This window comes from Phalacrocorax aristotelis, chromosome 25 (genome assembly GCF_949628215.1).
Source record: "Phalacrocorax aristotelis chromosome 25, bGulAri2.1, whole genome shotgun sequence".
Taxonomy (NCBI): domain Eukaryota; kingdom Metazoa; phylum Chordata; class Aves; order Suliformes; family Phalacrocoracidae; genus Phalacrocorax; species Phalacrocorax aristotelis.
The window spans coordinates 3,511,902-3,536,196 of NC_134300.1; the positions used below are offsets into that span (position 1 = coordinate 3,511,902).

Below are 24,295 nucleotides of genomic sequence, written 5' to 3' on the forward strand. Positions count from 1 at the left end.
CCCTGCACACCCCCCGCCGCAGTACACGGGGGTGGCACCGGGCACACCCCCCCCCACACACCTTCCGCGGTTGTGGGGTGCTGGGGGCGCACGGGGGGCACAGCCTGCGCAGAGGGGACCCCCCCAGCACAGACCGCGGGGGATGCGCCCCCCCGCCTCCGTTGGACTCCCAGGGTGGGGGGTCCATCCCCACGAACGCCGGTGGGTGGTGGGTGCCCCATGCTGGGGGGGGCACGGCTGGGTGCTGCAGGCCCCCCCCCAGGCCGCGGGGGGGGAAGGGGGCACGGGTGGAGGGTATGCGTGTGCAGGCGTGTGTGTGCCCGTGGAGCTGCGTGTGCAAGGCCCAGTGGGGTGTGTGCACGCATGTGCATGTGGCCCAGCTCCGTGTGCACACGTGTGCCGCCCTCGGTCCGCATGTTGCACACCCCACCTCGGGGCACGTGAGCATGCAAGGAGCACGCGTGGGCCTGCAGCTGCCCAGGGCAAACGCGTGTGCACACGTGTGGCTTGTGCACGCATGTGCACGCCTGCTCATGTGCATGCAAGGTGTGCGTGCTCTGGTGCTGCGTGTGAATGGACATGTGTGTGCACGTGTGTCCATCTGCAAGCACCTGTGTGCAGGCATGTGCATGCATGTACACATGCGTGTGCATGGATGAGCGCACACGCGTGGGCTCAGCACCCATGGGTGTTCCCATGCCTCAGTTTACCCCCTCTTGGGACCCAGGGGCATCCAGGCACCCCTGCAGCCCCCCCCCCACGCACCAGCTGGTGCCACTATCCCCTCCCAGTCCCCCCAGTTCGGGGGGGGGTGTGAGCGGCGCCATTAACCCCTTCCCCCCCCGCAGCCTCTGAGGGGTGATGGCGCAGGACAACGCCGCCTTCTGCGGGGTCCCCGAGGGGGTCACTGGGGAGGTGAAGCCCCCCCCGGTCCCCCCCCGGCGGCGGGGGGCCGGCTCCCGCAAGCGCCAGCGTTACGTGGAGAAGGACGGCAAGTGCAACGTGCAGCACGGGAACGTGCGGGAGACCTACCGCTACCTCACCGACATCTTCACCACCCTGGTGGACCTCAAGTGGCGCTTCAGCCTCCTCGTCTTCATCCTCGCCTACGCCGTCACCTGGCTCTTTTTCGGCCTCATCTGGTGGTTCATTGCCTACTGCCGGGGGGACCTGGACCACCTAGAGGACCATGCCTGGACGCCCTGCGTCAACAACCTCAATGGCTTCGTCTCCGCCTTCCTCTTCTCCATTGAGACAGAGACCACCATCGGCTACGGCCACCGCGTCATCACCGACAAGTGTCCCGAGGGCATCGTGCTGCTGCTGCTCCAGGCCATCCTGGGCTCCATGGTCAACGCCTTCATGGTGGGCTGCATGTTCGTGAAGATCTCCCAGCCCAACAAAAGAGCCGAGACCTTGGTCTTCTCCTCCCACGCCGTGGTGTCCCTGCGGGACGACCGCCTCTGCCTGATGTTTCGCGTGGGCGACCTGCGGGACTCGCACATTGTGGAGGCCTCCATCCGCGCCAAGCTCATCAAGTCCAAGCAGACCCAGGAGGGCGAGTTCATCCCCCTGGACCAGACCGACCTGAGCGTGGGCTTCGAGACGGGTGACGACCGCCTCTTCCTCGTCTCGCCCCTCATCATCAGCCACGAGATCGATGAGCGCAGCCCCTTCTGGGACGTCTCGCGGCACCAGCTGGAGAAGGACGATTTCGAGATCGTTGTCATCCTTGAGGGGATGGTGGAGGCCACAGGTAACGGGGACGCCGGCGGTGGCTGGGGGGTGGGATGCGCTTGGGGACGCCTCATCTCCATGGGGACACCTCCCGGGGACATCTCACCTCCATGGGGACACCTCCCCGCTGTGGCCCACATGCTGTTCCTGCCTGGTCCTGGCTAGGAGGTGACCCCAAAACCACCCTCACCCCCAAGCTCAGCCCGGATGTGGGTCCCCCCACCGAGGACAACCCCATTGCAGGACTGGGGGGGTGGGGGTGTCAGCCTTCCCCTGCCCCCCTTCCCCTCCACAGGAAGCCTTTGCCTGCCCACCCCCATGAGAAGCTTGGAGAAGGGACCCCAGTGACAGTGACAGCCCCCCCATTCACTGGGGTCCCACGCACTGGGTGCAGCACAGACACCTCAGCCAGGATTGGGATGCACCTGGGTGCTGCACATATCGGGGTGCCCCTCGTGCTGGGTGCAACACAGACACACCCCCTCCCTCAGCCAGGACCAGGAGACCCCATGCACAGGGTGCTGCAAATATTGGGGTGCTCCATGCACTGGCTGCAGCACAGGCTGGGGTCCTCCATGCACTGCATGCTTCACGTATTGGGGAGCTCCCTGCTGTCGGTGCAGCATGTATTGGGGTGCCTCATTCACTGGGTGTGGCACAGACCCCCCCAGCCGGGACCAGGGTGCCCCATACACTGGGTGCTACACAATTGGGGTCCTCCATGCACTGGGTGCTGCAGATATCAGGGTACCCCACACCGTGGGTGCAGCACAGCCCCCCCAGCCGGGGTCAAGGTCCCCCTCGTGCCTCCCCATCGCTGGGAGGCACCCTGCCAGCCCACCCCCCGGCCCCGGGCTGGGGACGGGTGCCCACCGGCTGCCCACCGGCTGCCTGGCGCAGGGATGACGTGCCAGGCTCGGAGCTCGTACCTGGCGGACGAGGTGCTGTGGGGCCACCGCTTCACCCCGCTGCTGAGCCTGGAGGAAGGCTTCTACGAGGTGGACTACGGGGGCTTCCACCAGACCGTGCCAGTGCCCACCCCGGCCTGCAGCGCCCGGCAGCTGGCGGCGGCGGCCGCCCGCCGCGATGCCCACCTCTACTGGTCCATCCCCAGCCGCCTGGACCAGCCGCTGGAGGAGGCGGCAATGGCGGCCGGAGGGGGGGACCCCGACACCCCCCGGGAGAGCAACGGCACCCTGGCCAGCCCCGAGGCGCGGTAATGGGCCGTGGGCGGGCGCGGGGGTGCTGGGCGCCCCGCCACTCCCCGCCGTGCTTTCTTTTAATAAACCCCCTTAAACACCCCCCCCGCCCCCTTCTGACAGTGGTGGTCTTGGGGTGTGGGGTCCTGAATTTGGGGGGTGCGCCTGGACTGAGGGGGTGCCAATCCAGTACCCCCACTGGGGAATTTGGGGTGAAACAGGGGCAGGCAGAGCCCCCCCCCCCTATTGCCACAGGTGATGCCAGGCAGGGATTGGTGCCCCCTGCCTTAAGGATTAAGGGGGTGGGCTCCAGACTATGGCACATTACCCCCTCCCCCATGGTATTTTTGTCCCCATGGGGGTGGTGGCTTAGCCCTGACCTTCCACCCCCTCCCAGGTTATCATTGTAGGGCCTACAGTAATCCCAGGGTGAGGGGTACAACCTAGGGCCAAGTGGGGGGTGATGCCTACACGGGGGGCATCACACAGCTTCGTTAACAAGACTCTCAATCTCCAAATGAGTGTGTTTTAATGAAAGGGGGAAACCGAGACTGCAGCTCCCTGAGCACCCATGGGTGCCCCCCCAGCAGGTTTGGGGGGTAAAGCAGGTGGGCACTGTCCGACTCCAGCATCTCTACCACCCCATGGCTGTTCACGACGTGGTCTGGGTGTCCTGGGAGTGGGCACGGGTGGGCGCAGGGACCTGCAGGGGGGACAGTGAGGGGTGGCACTGCGCACCCTGTGCCGCCCCCCCAGTGCGCTGCAAGCCCCATAGCACTGTGGGCGTGAGGACCCCAGGGTGGGCAGTGGGGGTCTCCAAGGACATGGGGACCCCAGGGTGGGCAGGGGACACCAAGACTCCCGGGACACCAAGGCGTGGGGACACTAAGGTGGGCGGGGGCACCGAGCCCCCGCCAACCCGACCCCGTCCCCAAGGACCCCCGCAGCAACGGCGGGGCGGCGCTCGGGGAAGCGGGAGGAGCCGAGCGGAGCCGAGCGGAGCCGAAGGGAGCCGAAGGGAGCCGAAGGGAGCCGAGCCGGGGCTGGGCGATCTGGGCGCCCCGCCCACCGCCCCGCCCACCGCCCGCCCCCGCCCGGGGCCGACGCGCTCCCACGTCTCGGGTGGAGCGGACCGGGGGGGCGGCAGGAGCTGCCACGACACGTGGGTGTCCACCCCGCCAGCCACCCCCCCCCAGTCCCACAGCGGGGCGCAGCCGGGCCCCTCCCAAGTCTCCCGGTCCCCCCGGGTGCGCCCACGCGTGTTGGCCCGGGGGGGGTGGGGGTGGGGGCGGTGTGTGCGCACACGCGTGTTGGCGTGAGATGCGGGGGGGCGGTGTGACACGGCCCCCCCTCCCCGTGTCCCCGTGTCCCCCCGGCTGCCACATTCCTCCCGCCCACGAGCAGCAGCTGTGCAGAGCAGGGGGAGGCGGCGGGGCACGATCCTCGCACGGGCAGGGTCACACGCGTGTGCGTAGCTCCAGCACGCCCCCCCCCCCCCCCCCCCCCCAACCCTCCACTGCCACCTCCGGCAGGAACTGGGAGGACTGGGCGGCCCGGGGCAGCGGGGGGGAGGCGGGGGCCGGACGCCTTGGTCCCCCGTGGGGCCGGACTCCTGGGTCCCCCGTGGGGCTGGGGGCGGGGGCACAGCACGTGGCACCCGCGTCATCTGTTTGCTCAGCTTGGGGGACAGCGGGGGGGGGACAGTGGGGGGCACAGCCTCGGTAAACACACCCCCACCCCCAACCGGCCTCGGCATGCCCAGCCCCGACTGGGATGAGCTGAGGGGACTGGGATGGATGGGGACAGACTGGGGGCACTGGGATGGACTGGGGACACTGGGATCCACTGGGGACACTGGGATGGACTGGGGACACTGGGATGGACTGGGGACACTGGGATGGCCTGGGGTATTGGGCAGACTGGAGGTGCTGGGACATAAGGGGGGACTGGGAGAGACTGGGCATACTGGGAGAGACTGGGCGTACAGGGATGGACAGGGAGATGCTGGGGAAGGTGGGCAGACTAGGCAGTACTGGGACAGACTGGGGGGGACTGGTCCATGCTAGTGATACTGGGCTAACTAGGAGTGTAGGGCGGAACTGGTGGGTCTGGGGCAGACTGGGGATACTGGACTACACCGGGAGCGTGAGGCTGGATTAGGGGAACTGGTGCAGCAGACTGGGATATGAGGATGCTGGAAGCACTGGTGCAGACTGGTGGCACTGGTGCAGGGGGCTGCGTGCCCCACGACCGTGGTCCCCGCGTGCCCTTGAGCTGCCCTTGACAGTTGCCGTGGCGACTAAGCTGGACCCGGGGGGCCGGGGGGGACTGGGGGGGTACTGGGAGGGGACTTTGGAGCAGGACTGGGGGCACCGGGGCTGCGGGGCAGGGCTGGGGGGGCAGGAGGGGTGAGGGGGACACTGGGGGGGGGGTGTCAGGCACCGGGCACTGCCCCAGCACAGCAGCATCCCCGGGCACAGCCAGGCACCGCCGGCCGTAGGCACAGTCGGTCCCCAGGCACAGTCGGCCCCCAGGCACAGCCACTGTGGGCACAGTCGGTCCCCGGGCACAGCCGCGTCCCCGGGCACAGCCACACCCTCGGGCACAGCCAGCTGGAGGCACAGTCGGTCCCCGGGCACAACCGTGTCCCCAGGCACAGCCACTGTGGGCACAGCGTGTCCCTGGGCACAGTTGGCCTAAGGCACAATCACCCCTGGGCACAGCCGGTCTTTGGGCACAGCCCAACCCCCGGCTCAGCCCCCCCCTCCCACCCCCACCCCAGGCCCTGGCCTTTCCCCGGCTAATTTTAGCGCTCCCGCGTTCCCGCCCGGTGGCACCACCGTCCCCAGCCGGGCCGGGCCGTACTGGGAGAACTGGGGAGACGCTGGAGTGGGGACTAGCACCTCCCCCCCCAGCTGCCCCCCCCTGGGGTCACCCCCTACTTTGGGGAGGGGGCTGCAGGGAGGGACCCAGGCGTCCGGGCAGCCCCTGTCCCCGCCCTCCACCCCCTACCTTGGGGTCAGCGGAGGGGGTCAGGAGGGGGCGCCCCCCCTGGCCTGGACACCTGCGTTCCCAGCGCTCGGCCGAGACCTCCCACGGTCCCGAACGCCTGGGTCCCACGGTCCGGGGGTGGGGTGTGGGGGGGGCTGGGACCAGGAGGGCCCCGGAGACCCCCAGCCCTGGGAGGGGGGCGGGAGAACCCAACCCCGTAATGGGGGGGACCAGAGGGGGGGGGCCGGGGCCGGCCAGGACGGGCCGGGGGGCATGGAGGGGGGGCTGGGGGGGCCGGGCCGGGCGGGGGGCGGGGGGCGGGGGGGGCCGGGCCGGGCGGGGCCCGGGAGGGTTTTTCTCGGCCGCCGGCGCCGCCGCCCCCGAGTGCCCCGGGCCGAGAGCAGCGACGGCAGCGCCATGGGCAGAGGGGTGAGTAGGGGCGGCCCGGGGCGCCCGCTGCCCACGCGGGGCACCCACCCACGCGGGGCAGCCACCTCTTCCCCCCCCACCCCGAGCGCCCAGCCGTGCGGGTACCCCGCTGCTGCCACCCGGCACCCGACCCTGGCACCCACCCGTGCAGGCACCCACCCACGCGGGGCACCCACATCATCCACTCGCTGCCAGCCGGCACCCACCCAGGCGGGACACCTGTCCCCGGGGTACCCAACCGTGCGTGGACCCGGCCCGCTGCCAGGCGGCACACACCCACTCGGGGCACCCACATCACCCACCCGCTGCCACCCGTGGGCGCACTCCCCTCCGGGCCCTGCTCCCAGCACCCACCCACGGGCGTCCTGCAGCCCGCGGCCCCCACGCCCCCCCTAGGGTCCCACTGCCAGCCCCGCCCCCGGTTCGATGCCACAGGCCCCCCACCCCCACCCCCACCCCCGGAGTCCCACTGCCGCCCCTCCCCGGTCCCGAGTGACGCCCGACACGCGTGGGCAGATGCCCGGGCGCCTGGGTCCCCCCTGCTTCGGGGAAGGAATGCGGGGATGGGGAAGGGTCCCCCATGGTGGGGAAACTGAGGCACGGACCCGGGGTGCCCCCGCGGGGGACCCCTCCCCGCCCGTGCCCGTCCCCGTCCCCCACCCGTGCCCGTGGCCCCGTGCCCGTGGCCCCGGTTGCTCAGCGCCAGGGTCCCCCGATGCCGTGGCAACGTCCGCGGGGGGGCCCTGAGCCGGGACTGGCGCCTCGCCCGGTAGCCCCTGTCGCACCGGGGCCCCCCCGTCCCGCCTGGCACTGCCGGGACCCTCCCCACGCCGGGAACCCCCTGGCCCCTGGGCACCCACCCAAAGGTGGGGGGACCCCTGAGGATGTGGGACGGGGGTGCTCCCCCACGGGTGTCCCCCCCTGTCACTTCCTGGCAGGCTGCCCCCAGGGATATGCCGGTGGGGGGACACACACATATATGGCACCCACCACCCCACCCAGTGCCACCCCCCCAAAATCCCGGGGTGCCCTCAGCAAGTGGGACCTCCCCACACCCTTGCAAAGCCGAAGTGTCCCCGCGTGGGGTGCTGGGGTCCCCAGTGTCCGGGGAGGGTGGGGCAGGCAGCAGAGCCCCCCCCCACGCATGGGGGTGCCCCGTGGGGGGTGGGTGTGGGTGCCCCCCGTGTCCCCGTCCCCGCGGTAACACGACCTCTCTGCTCCGGGCCGTTGTTCTTGGCACCGGGGCCGTTTTCCATGACCACATCAGCCCCCCTGGCCCCCCCCCGGCCCCACGCTGGGGCACCCGCCGCCCCCCCGGCCCCTGCCGGCTCCTGCCAACCTCCGGCTCAGCCGCCGCGGACGTGCCACTGAGCCCTGCCAGCCCTGGGGACCCCCTGCCGCCGGAGCGGGGGGGCCTGGGGGGGCCGTGTCACCCCCCTACAAGGCAAGCAGGCAGGGCTGCCTGTCCCCTGCCTGCAGCAGCACCCCCGCCTCTCCGTGACACCCTTGGTGTTGGTGGCATGTTCCTCTCCCTTCTTGTGGGGACCCCCCCCCACAGCCACAGTGACACCCCCCATGGCCCTGGAGATACCCCCATGACCACAGTGACACCACTATGGCCCCAGGGACAGCGACACCCCCATGGCCCGAGTGCTACCCCATGACCCCCCTCATGGTCCTGGGGACCTCCCACAGCCACTGTGACACCCCTCCATGGCCCTGGTGACCCCCCCAAAGCCACAGTAACCCTCCACATGGCCCCAGGGACATGCCCACCCCCAAAGTGACACCCCTATGTCCCTGGGGACGCCCCCATGGCCACAGTGACCCTCCCCATGGACCCAGGGACCCCCTCACCCTCACTCAGCCACAGTGACCCCCTCCATGGCCCTGGGGACCCCCCACGGCCACAGTGCCACCCCCATGACCACAGTGCCAGCCCCATGGCCGCAATGCCACCCCCACCCTTGCTGCCACCCAACCCACGGGGACCCCCCAACTTGGGACGCCCCCCCTCCCCGCCGCCTGCGGTGCCCCCCATGCCCATGCTGCCACCGGTGCCTGCAGTCCCCCCGTGCCCATGGTGACGCCCCGTACCCTCGATGATGCCTGTGGCCACGGTGACCCCCACGCTGGCGGTGACATCCATGCCCATGGTAATGCCCGTGCCCACGGCGAGGGCCGTGCCGCCGGCGGTGCCAGCTGCGCCGGCGGTGCCGGTGTGCCCACGGGGTCCCGCACCCACAGGCCGGCCGGGAGTACTCGCCCGCTGCCACCACCTCCGAGAACGGGGGCGGCAAGAGGAAGCAGAAGGAGAAGGAGCTGGATGAGCTGAAGAAGGAGGTCAACTTGGTGAGGAGGGGACTGGGGGGACACCGGGGACGGCTGACCGTGCCACCCTGCCTGGGGTGACGCGGGTGACGTGTGCCCGGCAGGACGACCACAAGCTGTCCCTGGATGAGCTGGGCAGGAAGTACCAGGTGGACCTGTCTCGGGTGAGATGTCCCCACGTCCCACCCTCTAGCCCCTCCCAGCATCCCGGGACCCTCCTGTCCCCATGGGTGACACCCAGCTGTGCCCCCATCCCCTCCCAGCATCCCGGGACCCTCCTGTCCCCATGGGTGACACCCAGCTGTGCCCCCATCCCCTCCCAGCATCCCGGGACCCTCCTGTCCCCATGGGTGACACCCAGCTGTGCCCCCATCCCCTCCCAGCATTCCAGGGCCCTCCTGTCCCCATGGGTGACACCCAGCTGTGCCCCCGTCCCCTCCCAGCATCCCGGGACCCTCCTGTCCCCATGAGTGACACCCAGCTGTGCCCCCATCCCCTCCCAGCATCCCAGGACCCTCCTGTCCCCATGGGTGACACCCAGCTGTGCCCCCATCCCCTCCCAGCATCCCGGGACCCTCCTGTCCCCATGGGTGACACCCAGCTGTGCCCCCATCCCCTCCCAGCATCCCGGGACCCTCCTGTCCCCATGGGTGACACCCAGCTGTGCCCCCGTCCCCTCCCAGCATCCCAGGGCCCTCCTGTCCCCATGGGTGACACCCAGCTGTGCCCCCATCCCCTCCCAGCATCCCGGGACCCTCCTGTCCCCATGAGTGACACCCAGCTGTGCCCCCATCCCCTCCCAGCATCCCGGGACCCTCCTGTCCCCATGGGTGACACCCAGCTGTGCCCCCATCCCCTCCCAGCATCCCAGGACCCTCCTGTCCCCATGGGTGACACCCAGCTGTGCCCTCCTCCCCTCCCAGCATCCTGGGACCCTCCTGTCCCCATGGGTGCCCCTGGCAGTCCCCCCTGTACCCCACATGTCCCCAGGGTGCCCTGGCCATGGCACCCTGCCCTCCCAGACCCACAGGGTATCCCCTGGCTGGGACCCCCATCCCTGCCCGCCTCCCCAGACCCCACCGGCCCCAGGTGGCAGCGTGTGCCCACCCTGCAGGGCCTGACCAACGCGCGGGCGGCCGAGATCCTGGTGCAGGATGGCCCCAACGCCCTGACGCCGCCCCCCACCACCCCCGAGTGGGTCAAGTTCTGCCGGCAGCTCTTCGGGGGCTTCTCCATCCTCCTCTGGATCGGGGCCATCCTCTGCTTCCTGGCCTACGGCATCCAGGCTGCCATGGAGGACGAGCCCTCCAACGACAACGTGAGGGCACCTGGGGGCACAGGCACTGGGAGGGGACATAGGCATCAGGGGTACATGGGCGCTGTGGGGTGCACAAGCGCTGCAGGGGACACAGGCATCATGGGGGGGCGCGAGCACTGCAGGGGCACGGGCACCCTTGGAAGGGCACAAGCATCACGGGGCATGGGCATCGTGGGGGCACCCTGGGGTGCATGAGCTTTGGAGGGGGCACGGGCATTGCAGGGGGCATGGGCATGTGTCCCCCACCACCACGTGCCAGCTCTTGGGGCGGGTCTGGAGGTGGGGGCAAATGGGCCAGGCTGGCAAGGGGGTCGCCTCCCCAACACCCTGTGCTGGGGGGCACCCAGGGGGTCCCACCCTGGACCCCAGAGTGCTGGGTGCTGAGGTGCCACCTGGGTCCCAGCTGTACCTGGGGGTGGTGCTGGCCGCCGTCGTCATCGTCACTGGCTGCTTCTCCTACTACCAAGAGGCCAAAAGCTCCAAGATCATGGACTCCTTCAAGAACATGGTGCCCCAGGTAGGACCCCCCAGTGGGCACCCAGCACGGGGGTCCTGGGTGGGATGGGGGTGCCCGAGCATCCCTTAGGGTCCCCTGCACCCCGGCAGCAAGCGCTGGTCATTCGCGAGGGTGAGAAGATCCAGATCAACGCGGAGAACGTGGTGGTGGGCGACCTGGTGGAGGTGAAAGGGGGGGACCGGGTGCCCGCCGACATGCGCATCATCTCCTCCCATGGCTGCAAGGTGAGTGGGCACCGGTGGGCACTGGGGCTGGCATGGGGTGGGCACCATGGGTGATGTGGGGACAGCGGGGCTGGCCTGAGCCCTGCGGTGCCCGGTGCCCACCGGCACCCACCCGTGTCCGCGGCGGCAGGTGGACAACTCGTCACTGACGGGGGAGTCGGAGCCCCAGACCCGCTCACCCGAGTTCACCCACGAGAACCCACTGGAGACCCGCAACATCTGCTTCTTCTCCACCAACTGTGTGGAAGGTGGGTCCCTACCCATGCAGGGGCATGGGGGGTGTCCCCGGTGCCCCCCGGGGCCGCTTCACCCCTCCCCATCCCGCCAGGCACTGCCCGTGGCATCGTCATCTCCACGGGGGACCGGACAGTGATGGGGCGCATCGCCTCGCTGGCCTCGGGGCTGGAGGTGGGGCGCACGCCCATCGCCATGGAGATTGAGCACTTCATCCGCCTCATCACCGGCGTCGCTGTCTTCCTCGGCCTCTCCTTCTTCATCCTCTCCCTCATCCTGGGTTACACCTGGCTGGAGGCGGTCATCTTCCTCATCGGCATCATTGTGGCCAATGTCCCCGAGGGGCTGCTGGCCACTGTCACCGTAAGGGCCACCAGGGGAGCAGAGGGGTGGGATGGTGTCCTGCTATCACTGGGAGGGAGGTGGTGGGCACTGGTTCTGCTGAGAGGGTTGTTGGGCACTGGTTCTGCTGGGCTGGCCTTGGTACACCCAGCAATGCCCGGTGCCTGGTGCTTGCCAACACCCGTGGGTGCCCCCTGAGCCCCGTGGGTGCCCGCTGAGCCCCAGGGTGCCCCCCAGGTGTGCCTGACGCTGACGGCCAAGCGGATGGCGCGCAAGAACTGCCTGGTGAAGAACCTGGAGGCCGTGGAGACGCTGGGCTCCACCTCCACCATCTGCTCCGACAAGACGGGGACCCTCACCCAGAACCGCATGACCGTCGCCCACATGTGGTTCGACAACCAGATCCACGAGGCCGACACCACCGAGGACCAGTCGGGTGGGTGATTGGCACCCTGACCCCCTCAACTCCAGGAGCACCCCCTTTCTCACCCCTGCACCCAGATGTCACTGCCCTGGCACCCCTTCCCCTGGCACCCCCTTGCCTTCAGCACTCGCTTCCCTGGGCACCTCCTTCCCTGGATCCTTGGGGCACCTCAGGGAGCATGAGGGGGTCCCCAGAGAAGATGGGGGAGCCCCAGCATGGCTGATGGGGTCGGGCGTCCCCCAGGTGCCACCTTCGACAAGCGCTCGCCCACCTGGGCAGCACTGGCACGTATCGCTGGGCTCTGCAACCGCGCCGTCTTCAAGCCGGGCCAGGAAAACATCTCCATTTCCAAGGTAGGCGGATGCTGATCGCCCAGAAGCCCCCAAATCCTGCTGAGAGCTGGGACGGTGCTGGCCCCAGTGCCCCCCGTGCCACCGGCATCACCCTCGGCACCCTTCTGCGTGCCAGCGGGACACGGCGGGTGACGCCTCGGAGTCGGCGCTGCTGAAATGCATCCAGCTCTCCTGCGGCTCCGTCAAGAAGATGCGGGACAAGAATCCCAAAGTCACCGAGATCCCCTTCAACTCCACCAACAAGTACCAGGTCTGCCGGGCCGGCGGTGGCGGCGCTGACCCCAGGGCGGTGGTCGGTGCCGCCTGGTGCCAGCGTGCCCCCTGTGCCCGCAGCTCTCCATCCACGAGCGGGAGGAGGACCCCCAGGGGTACCTGCTGGTGATGAAGGGGGCCCCCGAGCGCATCCTGGACCGCTGCTCCCGCATCCTGCTGCAGGGCCAGGAGGTGCCGCTGGACCAGGAGATGCGGGAGGCCTTCCAGAACGCCTACCTGGAGCTGGGGGGGCTGGGGGAGCGCGTCCTGGGTGAGGACGGGGGGCATGGGGGGGCGCAGGGGGTGCAGCGGCACAGGGGATGGGGCAGGGATGGGAGCGTGGGGGTATGAGCACGTGGTGGGTGTGGGGTGTAAGGATGTGGGGGCACGGGATGGGGGATGTGGGGAGCGTGGTGGCAGGGGGATACGAAGGATGTGGGGGAAAAGGGACAAGGGGATGGGGGGGATGTGAAGGACGCAGGGATGTAGGGACATAGCAGGGGCATGGACAGAGGGACATGGGGACACAGTGGGGGGGGATCAGGCTTAGGGACACGGGACATGGTGGGACAGGGCACATGGGCCACGGGAACATGGTGTGTGTAGGGCCACTGGGGGCACTGGCGAAGGGGATGGGGGGCACAAGGGATGTGAGGGCAAAGGTGGCAGCGGGGGGTTGTGGTGAGGGTGAGGAGAACTGGGCGAGAGAATGGGGTGCCCGTGGGTGCCCGCACCCCGTCACCTGCCGGCGCCCGCCAGGTTTCTGCCACCTCTACCTGCCCCCGGACAAGTTCCCCCGCGGGTTCAGGTTTGACGCCGACGAGGTCAACTTCCCCACCAGCGACCTCTGCTTTGTGGGGCTGATGTCCATGATCGACCCCCCCCGCGCCGCCGTCCCCGATGCTGTCGGCAAGTGCCGCAGCGCCGGCATCAAGGTGAGACCCCCCCGCTGCGTACCCCCCGTTGCCCCCCAGGCTCTTCCCTGAGCAGGGGTCACCCCTCCGTGTGTGTGTCCGTGTCCCCCAAGGTGATCATGGTGACCGGGGACCACCCCATCACGGCCAAGGCCATCGCCAAGGGGGTCGGCATCATCTCGGAGGGCAACGAGACGGTGGAGGACATCGCCGCGCGCCTCAACATCCCCGTCAGCCAGGTCAACCCCCGGTAGGTGTCAGTGCTGGGGGGGCTCCGGGGGCTCTCTGGGGTGTCCAGCAGCCCCGGCTCAGGCTGCGGTGTGTCAGGGAGGCGAAGGCCTGCGTGGTGCACGGCTCCGACCTGAAGGACATGACCTCGGAGCAGCTGGACGAGATCCTCAAGAACCACACCGAGATCGTCTTCGCCCGCACGTCCCCCCAGCAGAAGCTCATCATCGTGGAGGGCTGCCAGCGGCAGGTGCCCCTGTGTCCCCTACGGCCCTGTCCCCGTGCCCACCTCGTCCCCGTCCCTGTGCCCCATGGCGTCCCCATGCCCGTGCCCCACAGCACCTCCATCTCTGTGCCCCACGGTGCCCCGTTCCTGTGCCCCACGCTGCCTGACCCCCACGTCCCCAGGGCGCCATCGTGGCAGTGACGGGGGACGGGGTGAACGACTCCCCCGCGCTGAAGAAGGCCGACATCGGCATCGCCATGGGCATCGCGGGCTCCGACGTCTCCAAGCAGGCGGCCGACATGATCCTCCTCGACGACAACTTCGCCTCCATCGTCACCGGCGTGGAGGAAGGTTGGTGCTGGCCCCTCCATCACCTTCCTCCCCCAGGATGGGTGCTCGCCATCCCCCGTCACCCGCTGCCCCGCAATCCTGCACAGGGCGCCTGATCTTTGACAACCTGAAGAAGTCCATCGCCTACACCCTGACCAGCAACATCCCTGAGATCACCCCTTTCCTCCTCTTCATCATCGCCAACATCCCCCTGCCCCTGGGCACCGTCACCATCCTCTGCATTGACCTGGGCACCGACATGGTGAGGCTGGGGCTGGCCGAGGGGGGGGGGGGCGGGGAGCGATGGAGGAGGACGGGAGGTGACAGGGGGTGATGGACCCCCACCACCACGCAGGTCCCCGCCATCTCGCTGGCCTACGAGGCGGCCGAGAGCGACATCATGAAGCGGCAGCCGCGGAACCCCCGGACTGACAAGCTGGTGAACGAGCGGCTCATCAGCATGGCCTACGGGCAGATCGGTGAGGGGCTGGGGCGCGGGACCCCCGGGTGGTGACGGGGGCAATGGGTGCCATCAGTACCAGTGGCACCCCAGGACCCACCGGTGACACCAGGCACCCACCAGCAATACCAGGGGACATGCCCCCAGCTGCCACCATGGCCACTGCTGTCCCCCGCAGCTGGCGTCAGGCACCGTGTGACCCAGAGCCCCGTGTGGCCTTGGGGCACCCACTGGTGATAGTGGAGCACCCACCTGTGACCCCGGGAGAGCGAGTGGCACCCGGCTGTGCCAGGCTATGCCCACACCCCGGTGGTCCCCAGGGTGCTGATCCCAGGGGTGCCCATCCCAGTTCCCGGGGGTGCCGATCCCTGATCCCAAGGAGCTGATCCTGGGGTGCCGATCCCTGATCGGGGGGTGCCAATCTGGGGGTGTCGCTCCCGCAGGGATGATCCAGGCACTGGGCGGTTTCTTCACCTACTTCGTGATCCTGGCGGAGAACGGCTTCCTGCCCGGCACGCTGGTGGGCATCCGCCTGGCCTGGGACGACCGCTCCACCAACGACCTGGAGGACTCCTACGGCCAGGAGTGGGTGAGTGGCCCCTCGCACGCCCCTCGCACGCCCCTCGCACGCCCGCCTTGGCACGGCTCTGCTCCGTGTGTGCTTACACACATGTGCCCTTGCCTGCCCGTGGCTGTGCATGGGCAAACATGCTCCTGGGCTTGTGCAAAGGCCTTGCACGAGTGTGCATGTGCAGGGTGTTTGTGTGCACACACGCGTGTGTTTGCCTGTGCCCTTGCAGACCTGTCTTCCTGTGCGTCCCCGCACACACCCATTTACACACCTGCCATGCACGGCTGTGCTGATGTCCGTGTGCTCAGGCATGCTTAGGCACGTGTGCCCTCGCACACGTGCACTTGTGCAAAGCCCTTGTACGCAAGCACACACGTGAGTGTGTTTGCACGCACCATCCCAGACACTCACCCTTCTGCACATGCCCTTGAGCCCTTGCTCGTGGTCCTGCATGGTGGTGCTCATGTGCACATCTGCACTTGTGCAAAGCCCTTGCACGTGCACACTGACATGTGGGTGCACTTGCACGCGCCATCCCACGCTTGTCCTGCTGCACATCCCCTTGCACACTTATGCACCTGCCCCTGCACGGCGGTGCCCGTGCGTGCCCTTCCGTGGGGGGGGGACACACGTGAGCGTGCAAAGGGGAGCACGCGGGCGTGCGCTGAGGCCGTGCCCCCCCAGACCTACGAGCAGCGGAAGGTGGTGGAGTTCACCTGCCACACGGCCTTCTTCGCCAGCATCGTGGTGGTGCAGTGGGCCGACCTCATCATCTGCAAGACCCGCCGTAACTCCGTCTTCCAGCAGGGCATGAAGTGGGTGCCCCCCCCCCAACCCCCGCCAGCACCCATGGGTGCTCCCCCCCCCCCCCGTGCCTCCCACCCACGCCGCTTTCCCCCAGGAACAAGATCCTGATCTTCGGGCTGCTGGAGGAGACGGCGCTGGCAGCGTTCCTCTCCTACTGCCCCGGCATGGGGGTGGCCTTGCGCATGTACCCCCTCAAGTGAGTTGGGGCGGGGGGGGCACCCTGGCCTTGCCTCCCCCCTCCATGGGCGCCCCCCCCACTAACGCTGCCCCCCTCCAGGGTCACCTGGTGGTTCTGCGCCTTCCCCTACAGCCTCCTCATCTTCGCCTACGACGAGGTGCGCAAGCTCATCCTGCGCCGCTACCCAGGCGGTGAGTGAGGACCCCCCTGCCACGCGCCCCCCCCCCCAATGGGTATTGTCCCCCCCAGGGTGGGCATTGATCTCCCCCCATTCGGGGCACAGCCCCCACAAACCCGCCGTGATAGGCTCTGCCCCCTGAATCCCCACTTTCTGAACACCCCAGAGTTATCACTGCCCTGCCCAAAGTAGGCACTGCCACCCCCCCGACTGGCAGAGACCCTTGAGACCCCCATCTTGGTCCCCTGCCCCCCCCGCCCCCCCCAAGCAGGGGCTGCCCCCCAAAACCACCTGCAGCACTGGCACCTGCATTAAAAGGAGTGGGGGGCACTGCAGTGGGGTGTTAGGGGATACCCGGGTGGGTGGGGGCACCCACGGGAGTTGGGGGGACCCAGGGAAGTGGGGACCCCCCCCATGGAAGAAGGGGATACCCAGGAGGGGTTGTGGGCACCCAAGGGGTGGGGGGACACACGGGGGGGCTGGGGCAGACCCAGGGTGTGGGGGTCACCCCCAGCTCGCCCCCCACCTCACCGACGCCTGCCCCCTTGCAGGCTGGGTGGAGAAGGAGACCTACTACTAGGTGCTTGTGCAGACCCCCCCTGCCCCCCCCCCGCACCCCCGTACTAACCCCGGGGGCTGGCGCTGCCGGGCACGGCCGGGGGGGGGGTCGGGACCCCCCGGCGTGGGGGGATGCAGGAGAGCGGCAGGGAGGGGCAGCCTTTGCTCCCCCCCATGGGGCGCCCAGACCCCCCCTCACACACCTTCAGAGCAATAAAACAGTTTAACGCTTTTGTGCCCTCGTCTGTGGGGAGGGGGGGGGGACGGGACATGGGGGGCACTGGGGGTTCAGAGGGACCAAGGAGGTGGGGGGGGGGGCTCAGGGGCCAGGATGGAGCCTGGGTGCCCACCCCAGCCTCCGCGTCCCTCCGTGTCCCCATCACCCTCCCTTGTTAGCTCAACTCCCCCCGCCCATGTCCCCCCCACCTCTCCCCCTGGTGGTTGCCCCCACAGAACCAAGCCCCGGGGGTCAGCTCCCCCCTCCGTGCCCCTCCTCCGTCATTTCTCACCCCCTCACCACAAGGGGGTACAATAACGCACTGCCCCCCCCCCCCCCCCCCCCGCACCCTGGGGACACCCCACCCCCAGCACAGGGTGGCCTGCCGGGGCCTCTCAGGGCACACGTGTTAGTGTGCAATGCGTGTGCAACACATGTGAGGGCATTTGTGCACAAGCATGGGGGGATGGAGGGGTGCACTTCCCCCCCCCCCCAGCCCCCTCCGTGCCCCCCATGCGGTGCAAGGCCCCAGCACGTTCCCCCCTCCCCACTCGGACACCTGGGTCCCCGTCCTGCGGGGGGGTGGGGGGTGGGGTGCCCTGGCCCTGCTGAGTCAGCAGCGGAGGAGGGGCAGGCAGGGTCCGGCCCCACTCGGGTTTCACCTCCGGGTTTCGGTGTCACCCGGGGTTACAAATAAGGAGGCTCCGAGTCAGGGTCACCCAAAAACAGAGTGGGGTGGGCTCGGGGACACCCTGCACCCACTAACACCCATGTGTGAGGGTTCTGGGCACCCACAGCACTCGGGCTGGGGTCCCGGGCACCCCACCTCCCTTAGTATGGGTGCCCTGGAGACCTCCAACCCATTGGTGGGGGTCCTGGGCACCTACCTCCCCTGGCACGGGGTGCCTGGCCCCCATTGCTTCTCGGCTTGGGGGGGAGAAGCCCCACCCCCCCCATCCCTGGGGGTGGCCATGGGGGGTCAGGCCCACCCCCCTGCACCCGGGGGGATCCACTTCTCAGTGGTCAGCAGAGTGGGCGGTCACCCGATCCGAGGGGGGTGGAGGTGACAAAATACCATGTCCCCCTCCCTGACGGAGCCGGGCAGCTGGTGGCCGCAGGGCTTGGGGGTCCCCATCGGCCCCAGGCAGGGCTGGGTCCCCTCGCTCCTGCTGTGGGGGTCCCAGCACTGGTGGGGGTGGGATGGGGGTACCCAGGCCCCTGTCCTGGTGCCCTCAGGGCCAGCTCTGGCACGTCCCAGCCCCCAGCTAGGGGCTCTGGGGGGGTCCCACGGCTGGGGTGGGGATCGGCCACCTGGGGCCCCCTGTCCCCGCGGTGTCCCTGGGCCCAGCGCTGGTGACCCCATGCTCAGCTCCTTATCTTATTTTTAGCCCCTCCGGCCCCCCCGGCTCCCTCCTGCCGGCTCCTCTTTCCTTGCTTAATATGGAGCTGGAGCGGGGCCGGTGAGGCGGGACGGGACTGGGCTGAGCCCCCCCGGCGGGATCCTGCACCCCGGCACCCTGTGTGCGTGGGGGGGACAGGCTGCAGGGGGGTCAGGGTGCCACTGGCCCCCGCTTTGTGCCTTTGGCCACTTTGGGGCTGGGAAGAGCCCGCGTGTCTCTGTGTGTGTCCCCCAGGCTGTGTCCGTCTGTCCCCTCCTGGCAGGACCGGAAGGGGCCGTGTCTGCCCATGTGTCGTCCCCCCCCCCCGGGGGCTGCATCTGTCTGTCACCCCCCACGGGGGCCAGGCAGGGGCTGCGTGTCCATCCCCTGTGCTGGTGCCAGCTGGGCTGTGTCTGTCTGTCCCTGGACACGAAGGCATTGTCTGTCTGTCCCCGAGGCTGTGTCAGTCCGTCCCCATCCAGCTGTTGTGCAGCCCAGGGGCTGCCTGTCTGTCCCCAGGGCTGTCTGTCTGTTCCCTGGCTGTTTGTCCATCCCTGCTCATCTGTGAGTCCCATCCCCGTCTGTCCTCTGCAGGTCCATATCTGCCTGTCTGTCTGCGAGTTCCATCCACTTGTCCGTCCATCCCCATCCGTGTGTCTGTCCCTGTCTGTGGGTCTGCCCGCAGGCGATGGGGGTCTGGGGGTGGCTGCTGGCCCTGCTGGTGCTGGGGGCTGGGGGCCCGGCGGGGGCCGGGGGGGGCCTGGACTTCCCCACCTACGACGGGCTGGACCGGGTGCTGCCCGTCACCCTGAAGAACTACAAGACGATGCTGAAGCGGTTCCCGGTGCTGGCCCTGCTCCACCACCACCCCGGGCAGGGCGACCGGGCGGCCCAGCGGCACCGCGAGATGGAGGAGCTGGTCCTGGAGGTGGGCACGGGGGGCCACATACCCCAGGGGGACCCCGCATGGCACTGGGGACAACACACGGACTGGGGGAGGATGGTAGGACAGGCAGCAGCACTGGGGCACCAGCACCTGTGGGGGACTGGGGACACTAGTGGGGACCGGGGACCCTGGTGGGACAGGCACCAGCACCCACATGGCACTGGGGACTCTGGTGGCGACCAGGTATGCTGCCAGCATAACCAGCCGTGGGGACACCGGGTGCCGGCGGGGGCCTGTCCCCGTGAGCCAGCATCTGCTGGGACCCCCCCGGCACGGGTGGAGAGGCATGGATGGATGGATGGATGGAGGAATGGGGGGGAGGTGGGCGCAGCTGGGCTGGAGACCCTGGGGACCCTTGGCTGGGGTGGGGGGGACAGGGCTGGTGGCAGGTACCCCCAGCGCGGTGTCCCCCCAGCTGGCAGCCCAGGTGCTGGAGGACAAGGGAGTGGGCTTCGGCCTCGTCGACTCCGGGAAGGACGCGGCAGTTGCCAAAAAGCTGGGTAAGCCTCCATAGCCCCCTCCCCTGCTGGGACCCCTCAGGCACAGCGAACCCCCTAGATCCCCCTACCTGGCACGGCGACCCCCCCTGCATCCCCCCAGTCTGGCCCAGGGACCTCTGTATCCCTCAGCCTAAGGCAGGGATCCCCATGGGTCCCCCCCCCCGCCCCTGGCACAGGGACTCCCCTGGGTCCCCAGACAGGCACAAGGACACCCCCCCCCAGACCCAAAAACTAGGCACAGAACACCTCAGCCCCTCCCAGCCAGGCACAGGGGCACACACACCCCCCGGGACCCCCAAACCTGGCACAGGGGCCTGCCAGGTCCCCCACTGAGTCCCCCTGCCCCCCCAGGCCTGACAGAGGAAGGCAGCATCTACGTGTTCAAGGAGGACGAGGTGATCGAGTATGATGGGGAGCTGGCGGCAGACACGCTGGTGGAATTCCTGCTGGATGTGAGACCCCCCTCCCCCTCCTCCGGGGGACCTAGGCATCTGGGACTCCCCACAACCACTGTCCCCCCCACAGTATCTCAGGAGGGAACCCAGAAATCAAGGCCCCCAACCCTCTCTTTGCATGGGTGGGGAGGACCCAGGCATCCTGATCCCCCCACCTGAGCTCTCCCTGACCTGGGGGGGGCCCGGTGGGCCCCGGTGCTGCCCCCATACCCCCGCAGGTGCTGGAGGACCCAGTGGAGTTTATTGAGGGCGACCACGAGCTCCAGGCCTTTGAGAACATCGAGGATGATCCCAAACTCATCGGTTACTTCAAGAACGAGGATTCAGAGCGTATGTGGGGCTGGGGTGGTCCCCCTGTGTCCCTCATGTGTCCCCCCCCGTCTCCCCCCAGCACCCCAGCCACAGCCCTCAATCCATCCTGCCACCCTTCCACTTGCTTATCCATCCTCCCTCCAACCCTCCATCCTTCCTCCGTCTGTTCCTCCATCCACCCGTCCACAAAGGCACCAGGGAATGACCCGGCCAGCCCTGCACATGTTTGGGACCATGGGGCTGGGAGAGGCCTTCGGGAGCCAGAGCCGCCAGGATGGATCTGGGTTGGGGGTGCTGCTGCTGAAAGCCAGTGCTGGCACCCGGTGCCGATGCGGGGCTGCGGGGCTGGTAGCCGGTGTCGTACCCTGTGCCGGCACCAGGACCCATCCCTGCTCCCCCAGACTTCAAGGCCTTTGAGGAGGCGGCGGAGGAGTTTCACCCCTACATCCCCTTCTTTGCCACCTTTGACAGCAAGGTAGGGCGAGGGTCCTGGCAGGGCAGAATCACCCCCTGCCAGCACCCATGGGTGGCTCAGGGACCCCAACCCTACCCCAGGCAGCCAAGAAGCTCACCCTAAAGCTGAACGAGATTGACTTCTATGAGCCCTTCATGGAGGAGCCGGTGACCATCCCCCGACCGGCCCAACAGCAAGGAGGAGATTGTGGCCTTTGTGGAGGAGCACAAGCGGTGGGTCTGGCTGCCCCCAGCCCTGCCTCTGTTTCCCCCAGTGGGCTGCTGGGGGACCCGGGTGCCACAGGGCACTGGCTGCCGAGGGAGGTGGTTGCTATGGGGAGGTGGTTGCCATGGGGAGGTGGTTGCCATGGGGAGGTGGTTGCCATGGGAAGGTGGTTGCTATGGGGAGGTGGTTGCTATGGGGAGGTGGTTGCCATGGGGAGGTGGTTGCCATGGGAAGGTGGTTGCCATGGGGAGGTGGTTGCCATGGGGAGGTGGTTGCCATGGGAAGGTGGTTGCTATGGGGAGGTGGTTGCCATGGGGAGGTGGTTGCTATGGGGAGGTGGTTGCTACGGGAAGGTGGTTGCTATGGGGAGGTGGTTGCTATGGGGAGGTGGTTGCCATGGGGAGGTGGTTGCCATGGGAAGGTGGTTGCTATGGGGAGGTGGTTGCCATGGGGAGGTGGTTGCCATGGGAAGGTAGTTGCTATGGGGAGGTGGTTGCTATGGGGAGGTGGTTGCTATGGGGAGGTGGTTGCCATGGGAAGGTGGTTGCCATGGGAGGGTGGTTGCTATGGGGAGGTGGTTGCCATGGGGAGGTGGTTGCTATGGGGGGGTGGTTGCCATGGGGAGGTGGTTGCCATGGGGAGGTGGTTGCTATGGGGAGGTGGTTGCTATGGGGAGGTGGTTGCCATGGGAAGGTGGTTGCTATGGGGAGGTGGTTGCTATGGGAAGGTGGTTGCCATGGGAAGGTGGTTGCTATGGGAAGGTGGTTGCCATGGGAGGTGGTTGCTATGGGGAGGTGGTTGCCATGGGAGGGTGGTTGCTATGGGGAGGTGGTTGCCATGGGAAGGTGGTTGCTATGGGGAGGTGGTTGCTATGGGGGGGTGGTTGCCATGGGGAGGTGGGTGCTATGGGGAGGTGGTTGCTATGGGGGGGTGGTTGCCATGGGAAGGTGGTTGCTATGGGGAGGTGGTTGCTATGGGGGGGGTGGTTGCCATGGGAAGGTGGTTGCCATGGGACGTGGTTGCCACGGGAGGCCGTTGCCATGGGGACAGGTTGCCATGGGGAGGTGACTGCCAGGGCAGCCACAGCCTCGGGGCCGGGGGATTCCCCGGCCGGGGGGGTGGGGGGGCGGGGATGAGGGGGTCCCCCCCTGTGCGCAGGGAGACCCGACCCCCGACCCCTGCCCTGGCAGCCCCCCCGACCCCTCCCAACACGGCTTTGCTCTCGGTGGCCCCTGGGGTGACACGAGTTTGCGACGCCTCAGCAGGCGGGGCCGGGGGGGGCGCTAAGCCTGCCTCCTGGGGTGGGGGGGTGCGGGGGTGGGCCGTGGCACAGCCGAGCCCCACCCGGGGCCGGGGCCAGGGTTCCCACCGGGGTGGCCAGGGCAGGGTTAAGGCCTGGGCGCTGCCGGGATGTTCCCGCAGCTTTAATCCGCCCCCCCCCGGATCAACCCGCCCCCCCGCCGCGGCCTCAATCCCGCGGGAGATGGAGAGACGCCCCCCAAGGCCCCCCGGAGGTGCCAGTGGTGCCGGGGGGGGGGGGGGGGCTCAACCCCGGCCCTGTGATCCCCCACCCACCCAGAGCCAGCCCGGGCGCCCTGCCCCCCACCAGCCGCTGCACCCCGGCTGAGCAGCCCCCCACCAGCTACACAGCACGGTCCCGGGTGGGGGGACAGCAGCTTCTGGGGGGGCGGGTTTGGGGTGCTCCTCACACCCCCCCCACCTTACAGAGCTACTCTGAGGAAACTCAAACCCGAGAGCATGTATGAGACCTGGGTGAGTGGGGCGGGGTCGGAGAGGAGGGGTCCTGCCCCCATCGCCTTGACCCCGCCCCCCGGGAGCCCCCTCCCCCCGGGGTGCTCCCCCCGCTCGTGTCACCGGCCCGTGCCCCCCCCAAGGAGGATGACATGGACGGGATCCACATCGTAGCGTTCGCAGAGGAGGATGATCCGGGTGAGGGAAGGGGCCAGGGGAGCTGGAGTGGGTGGCAGTGGGTCTGGGGATGGGGTCCCCGCGCCCCTCACCCGCATCCCCACCCCCCCAAGATGGGTTCGAGTTCCTGGAGATCCTGAAGGACGTGGCCCGGGACAACACGGACAACCCCGACCTCAGCATCCTCTGGATTGACCCCGAGGATTTCCCACTGGTATTGGACCCCGCCGGGGGCAGGGAACACCCTGTCACGACCCCCCCCAGCACCGTGGGGTGAGCTTGGGGGGGCTGACAGGTGTGTGCCCCCCCAGCTCATCCCCTACTGGGAGAAAACGTTCAACATTGACTTGTCCCGGCCCCAGATAGGGGTGGTCAACGTCACTGACGTGAGTGTGTGTCCCCTCCCCGGGACCCCCCCCACCGGGACCCCTCGCATGGACACCCCCTCCCCATCAGCCAGCCCCAGGGGCTGAGTCCTGACAGGCTCATCACACTGGTGGGCCTCAAAGGCAGCCCCTGGGAACCAGGGTCCCAACCTGCCCAGCCTGGGTCCCAGCCTGCCCAGTCCCCCTGGGGGTCCCACGCCCCCTCCGGGTGTCCTCTGCCCACCCCCCGGCGGGTGCCCCCCGCCCCACCCCCTGTGCTTTCCACGTGCCCCTGCCGGCGTCCCCAGGCCGACAGTGTGTGGCTGGAGATGGCGGATGAGGACGACCTGCCCGGCCCAGCGGAGCTGGAGGAGTGGATCGAGGACGTGCTGGAGGGAGAGATCAACACCGAGGACGACGACGACGACGATGACGACGACGATGATGATGATGACGACGACTAGGCCTTGTGCTGGGCCTCCGCTCCCAGCCCTGCGCGAGACATTAAAGTCCCCAAAGAACGAGGCTGTGTCACCAGGGGTGGCCGGGGGGTGGCGGTGCCCAAGCACGTGCGGGATCCCCGTGCGAGCCCCCCCCGCCTTATCACCCCCCCGTGCAGGATCCCTGTGCAGCACCCCCTGAAAGCAGCCCCTAAAAGCCCCCTCTGGAACCACCCCCAAACGTGAGATCCTGGCGGCAGCTCCCAGGGGAT

The 24,295-nt window shown here is 68.8% G+C and overlaps 3 protein-coding genes across 4 annotated transcripts; all 3 read left to right on the forward strand.

Moving 5' to 3' along the window:
* The first annotated feature begins 358 nt into the window (after nt 1-358).
* KCNJ9 (potassium inwardly rectifying channel subfamily J member 9) lies at nt 359-3,028 on the forward strand. Its single transcript, XM_075075134.1, has 2 exons — nt 359-1,756; nt 2,638-3,028. Exons 1-2 carry the CDS (start codon nt 862-864, stop codon nt 2,955-2,957), a joined length of 1,215 nt encoding a protein of 404 aa, XP_074931235.1. The 5' UTR covers nt 359-861; the 3' UTR covers nt 2,958-3,028.
* A 3,232-nt stretch (nt 3,029-6,260) lies between these two features.
* Nucleotides 6,261-17,034, forward strand: LOC142048325 (sodium/potassium-transporting ATPase subunit alpha-2). Of its 2 annotated transcripts, XM_075075076.1 has the most exons (24): nt 6,308-6,356; nt 8,424-8,512; nt 8,604-8,708; nt 8,792-8,851; nt 9,802-10,005; nt 10,409-10,522; nt 10,612-10,746; nt 10,877-10,994; nt 11,075-11,343; nt 11,560-11,758; nt 11,990-12,099; nt 12,215-12,349; nt 12,433-12,622; nt 13,111-13,286; nt 13,379-13,515; nt 13,593-13,743; nt 13,902-14,070; nt 14,157-14,311; nt 14,405-14,528; nt 14,953-15,098; nt 15,765-15,895; nt 15,982-16,083; nt 16,165-16,256; nt 16,795-17,034. In XM_075075076.1, exons 2-24 carry the CDS (start codon nt 8,459-8,461, stop codon nt 16,821-16,823), a joined length of 3,105 nt encoding a protein of 1,034 aa, XP_074931177.1. In that variant the 5' UTR covers nt 6,308-6,356; nt 8,424-8,458; the 3' UTR covers nt 16,824-17,034. The 2 variants fall into 2 exon arrangements, with proteins under 2 accessions (XP_074931178.1, XP_074931177.1); XM_075075077.1 differs by lacking the exon at nt 8,424-8,512 and having other exon boundaries at nt 6,261-6,356.
* A 1,730-nt stretch (nt 17,035-18,764) lies between these two features.
* CASQ1 (calsequestrin 1) lies at nt 18,765-24,108 on the forward strand. The gene is given in 12 exon segments (XM_075075103.1): nt 18,765-19,325; nt 19,759-19,843; nt 20,195-20,295; nt 20,517-20,628; nt 21,012-21,085; nt 21,166-21,240; nt 21,242-21,297; nt 23,017-23,062; nt 23,185-23,239; nt 23,332-23,432; nt 23,530-23,604; nt 23,892-24,108. Coding segments are annotated over 12 exon segments (1,176 nt in total). The 5' UTR covers nt 18,765-19,085; the 3' UTR covers nt 24,048-24,108.
* Nucleotides 24,109-24,295: the final 187 nt, after the last annotated feature.

Coding starts and splice junctions, on each gene's coding strand:
- LOC142048325 (XM_075075076.1), top strand. CDS start 8,459: ATGATGCCTGTGGCCACGGTGACCCCCACGCTGGCGGTGACATCCATG. Junction 11,759..11,989: donor CACCACCGAGGACCAGTCGG/GTGGGTGATTGG, acceptor GGCGTCCCCCAG/GTGCCACCTTCGACAAGCGC. Junction 13,744..13,901: donor TGGAGGGCTGCCAGCGGCAG/GTGCCCCTGTGT, acceptor CCACGTCCCCAG/GGCGCCATCGTGGCAGTGAC.
- KCNJ9 (XM_075075134.1), top strand. CDS start 862: ATGGCGCAGGACAACGCCGCCTTCTGCGGGGTCCCCGAGGGGGTCACT. Junction 1,757..2,637: donor GGGGATGGTGGAGGCCACAG/GTAACGGGGACG, acceptor TGCCTGGCGCAG/GGATGACGTGCCAGGCTCGG.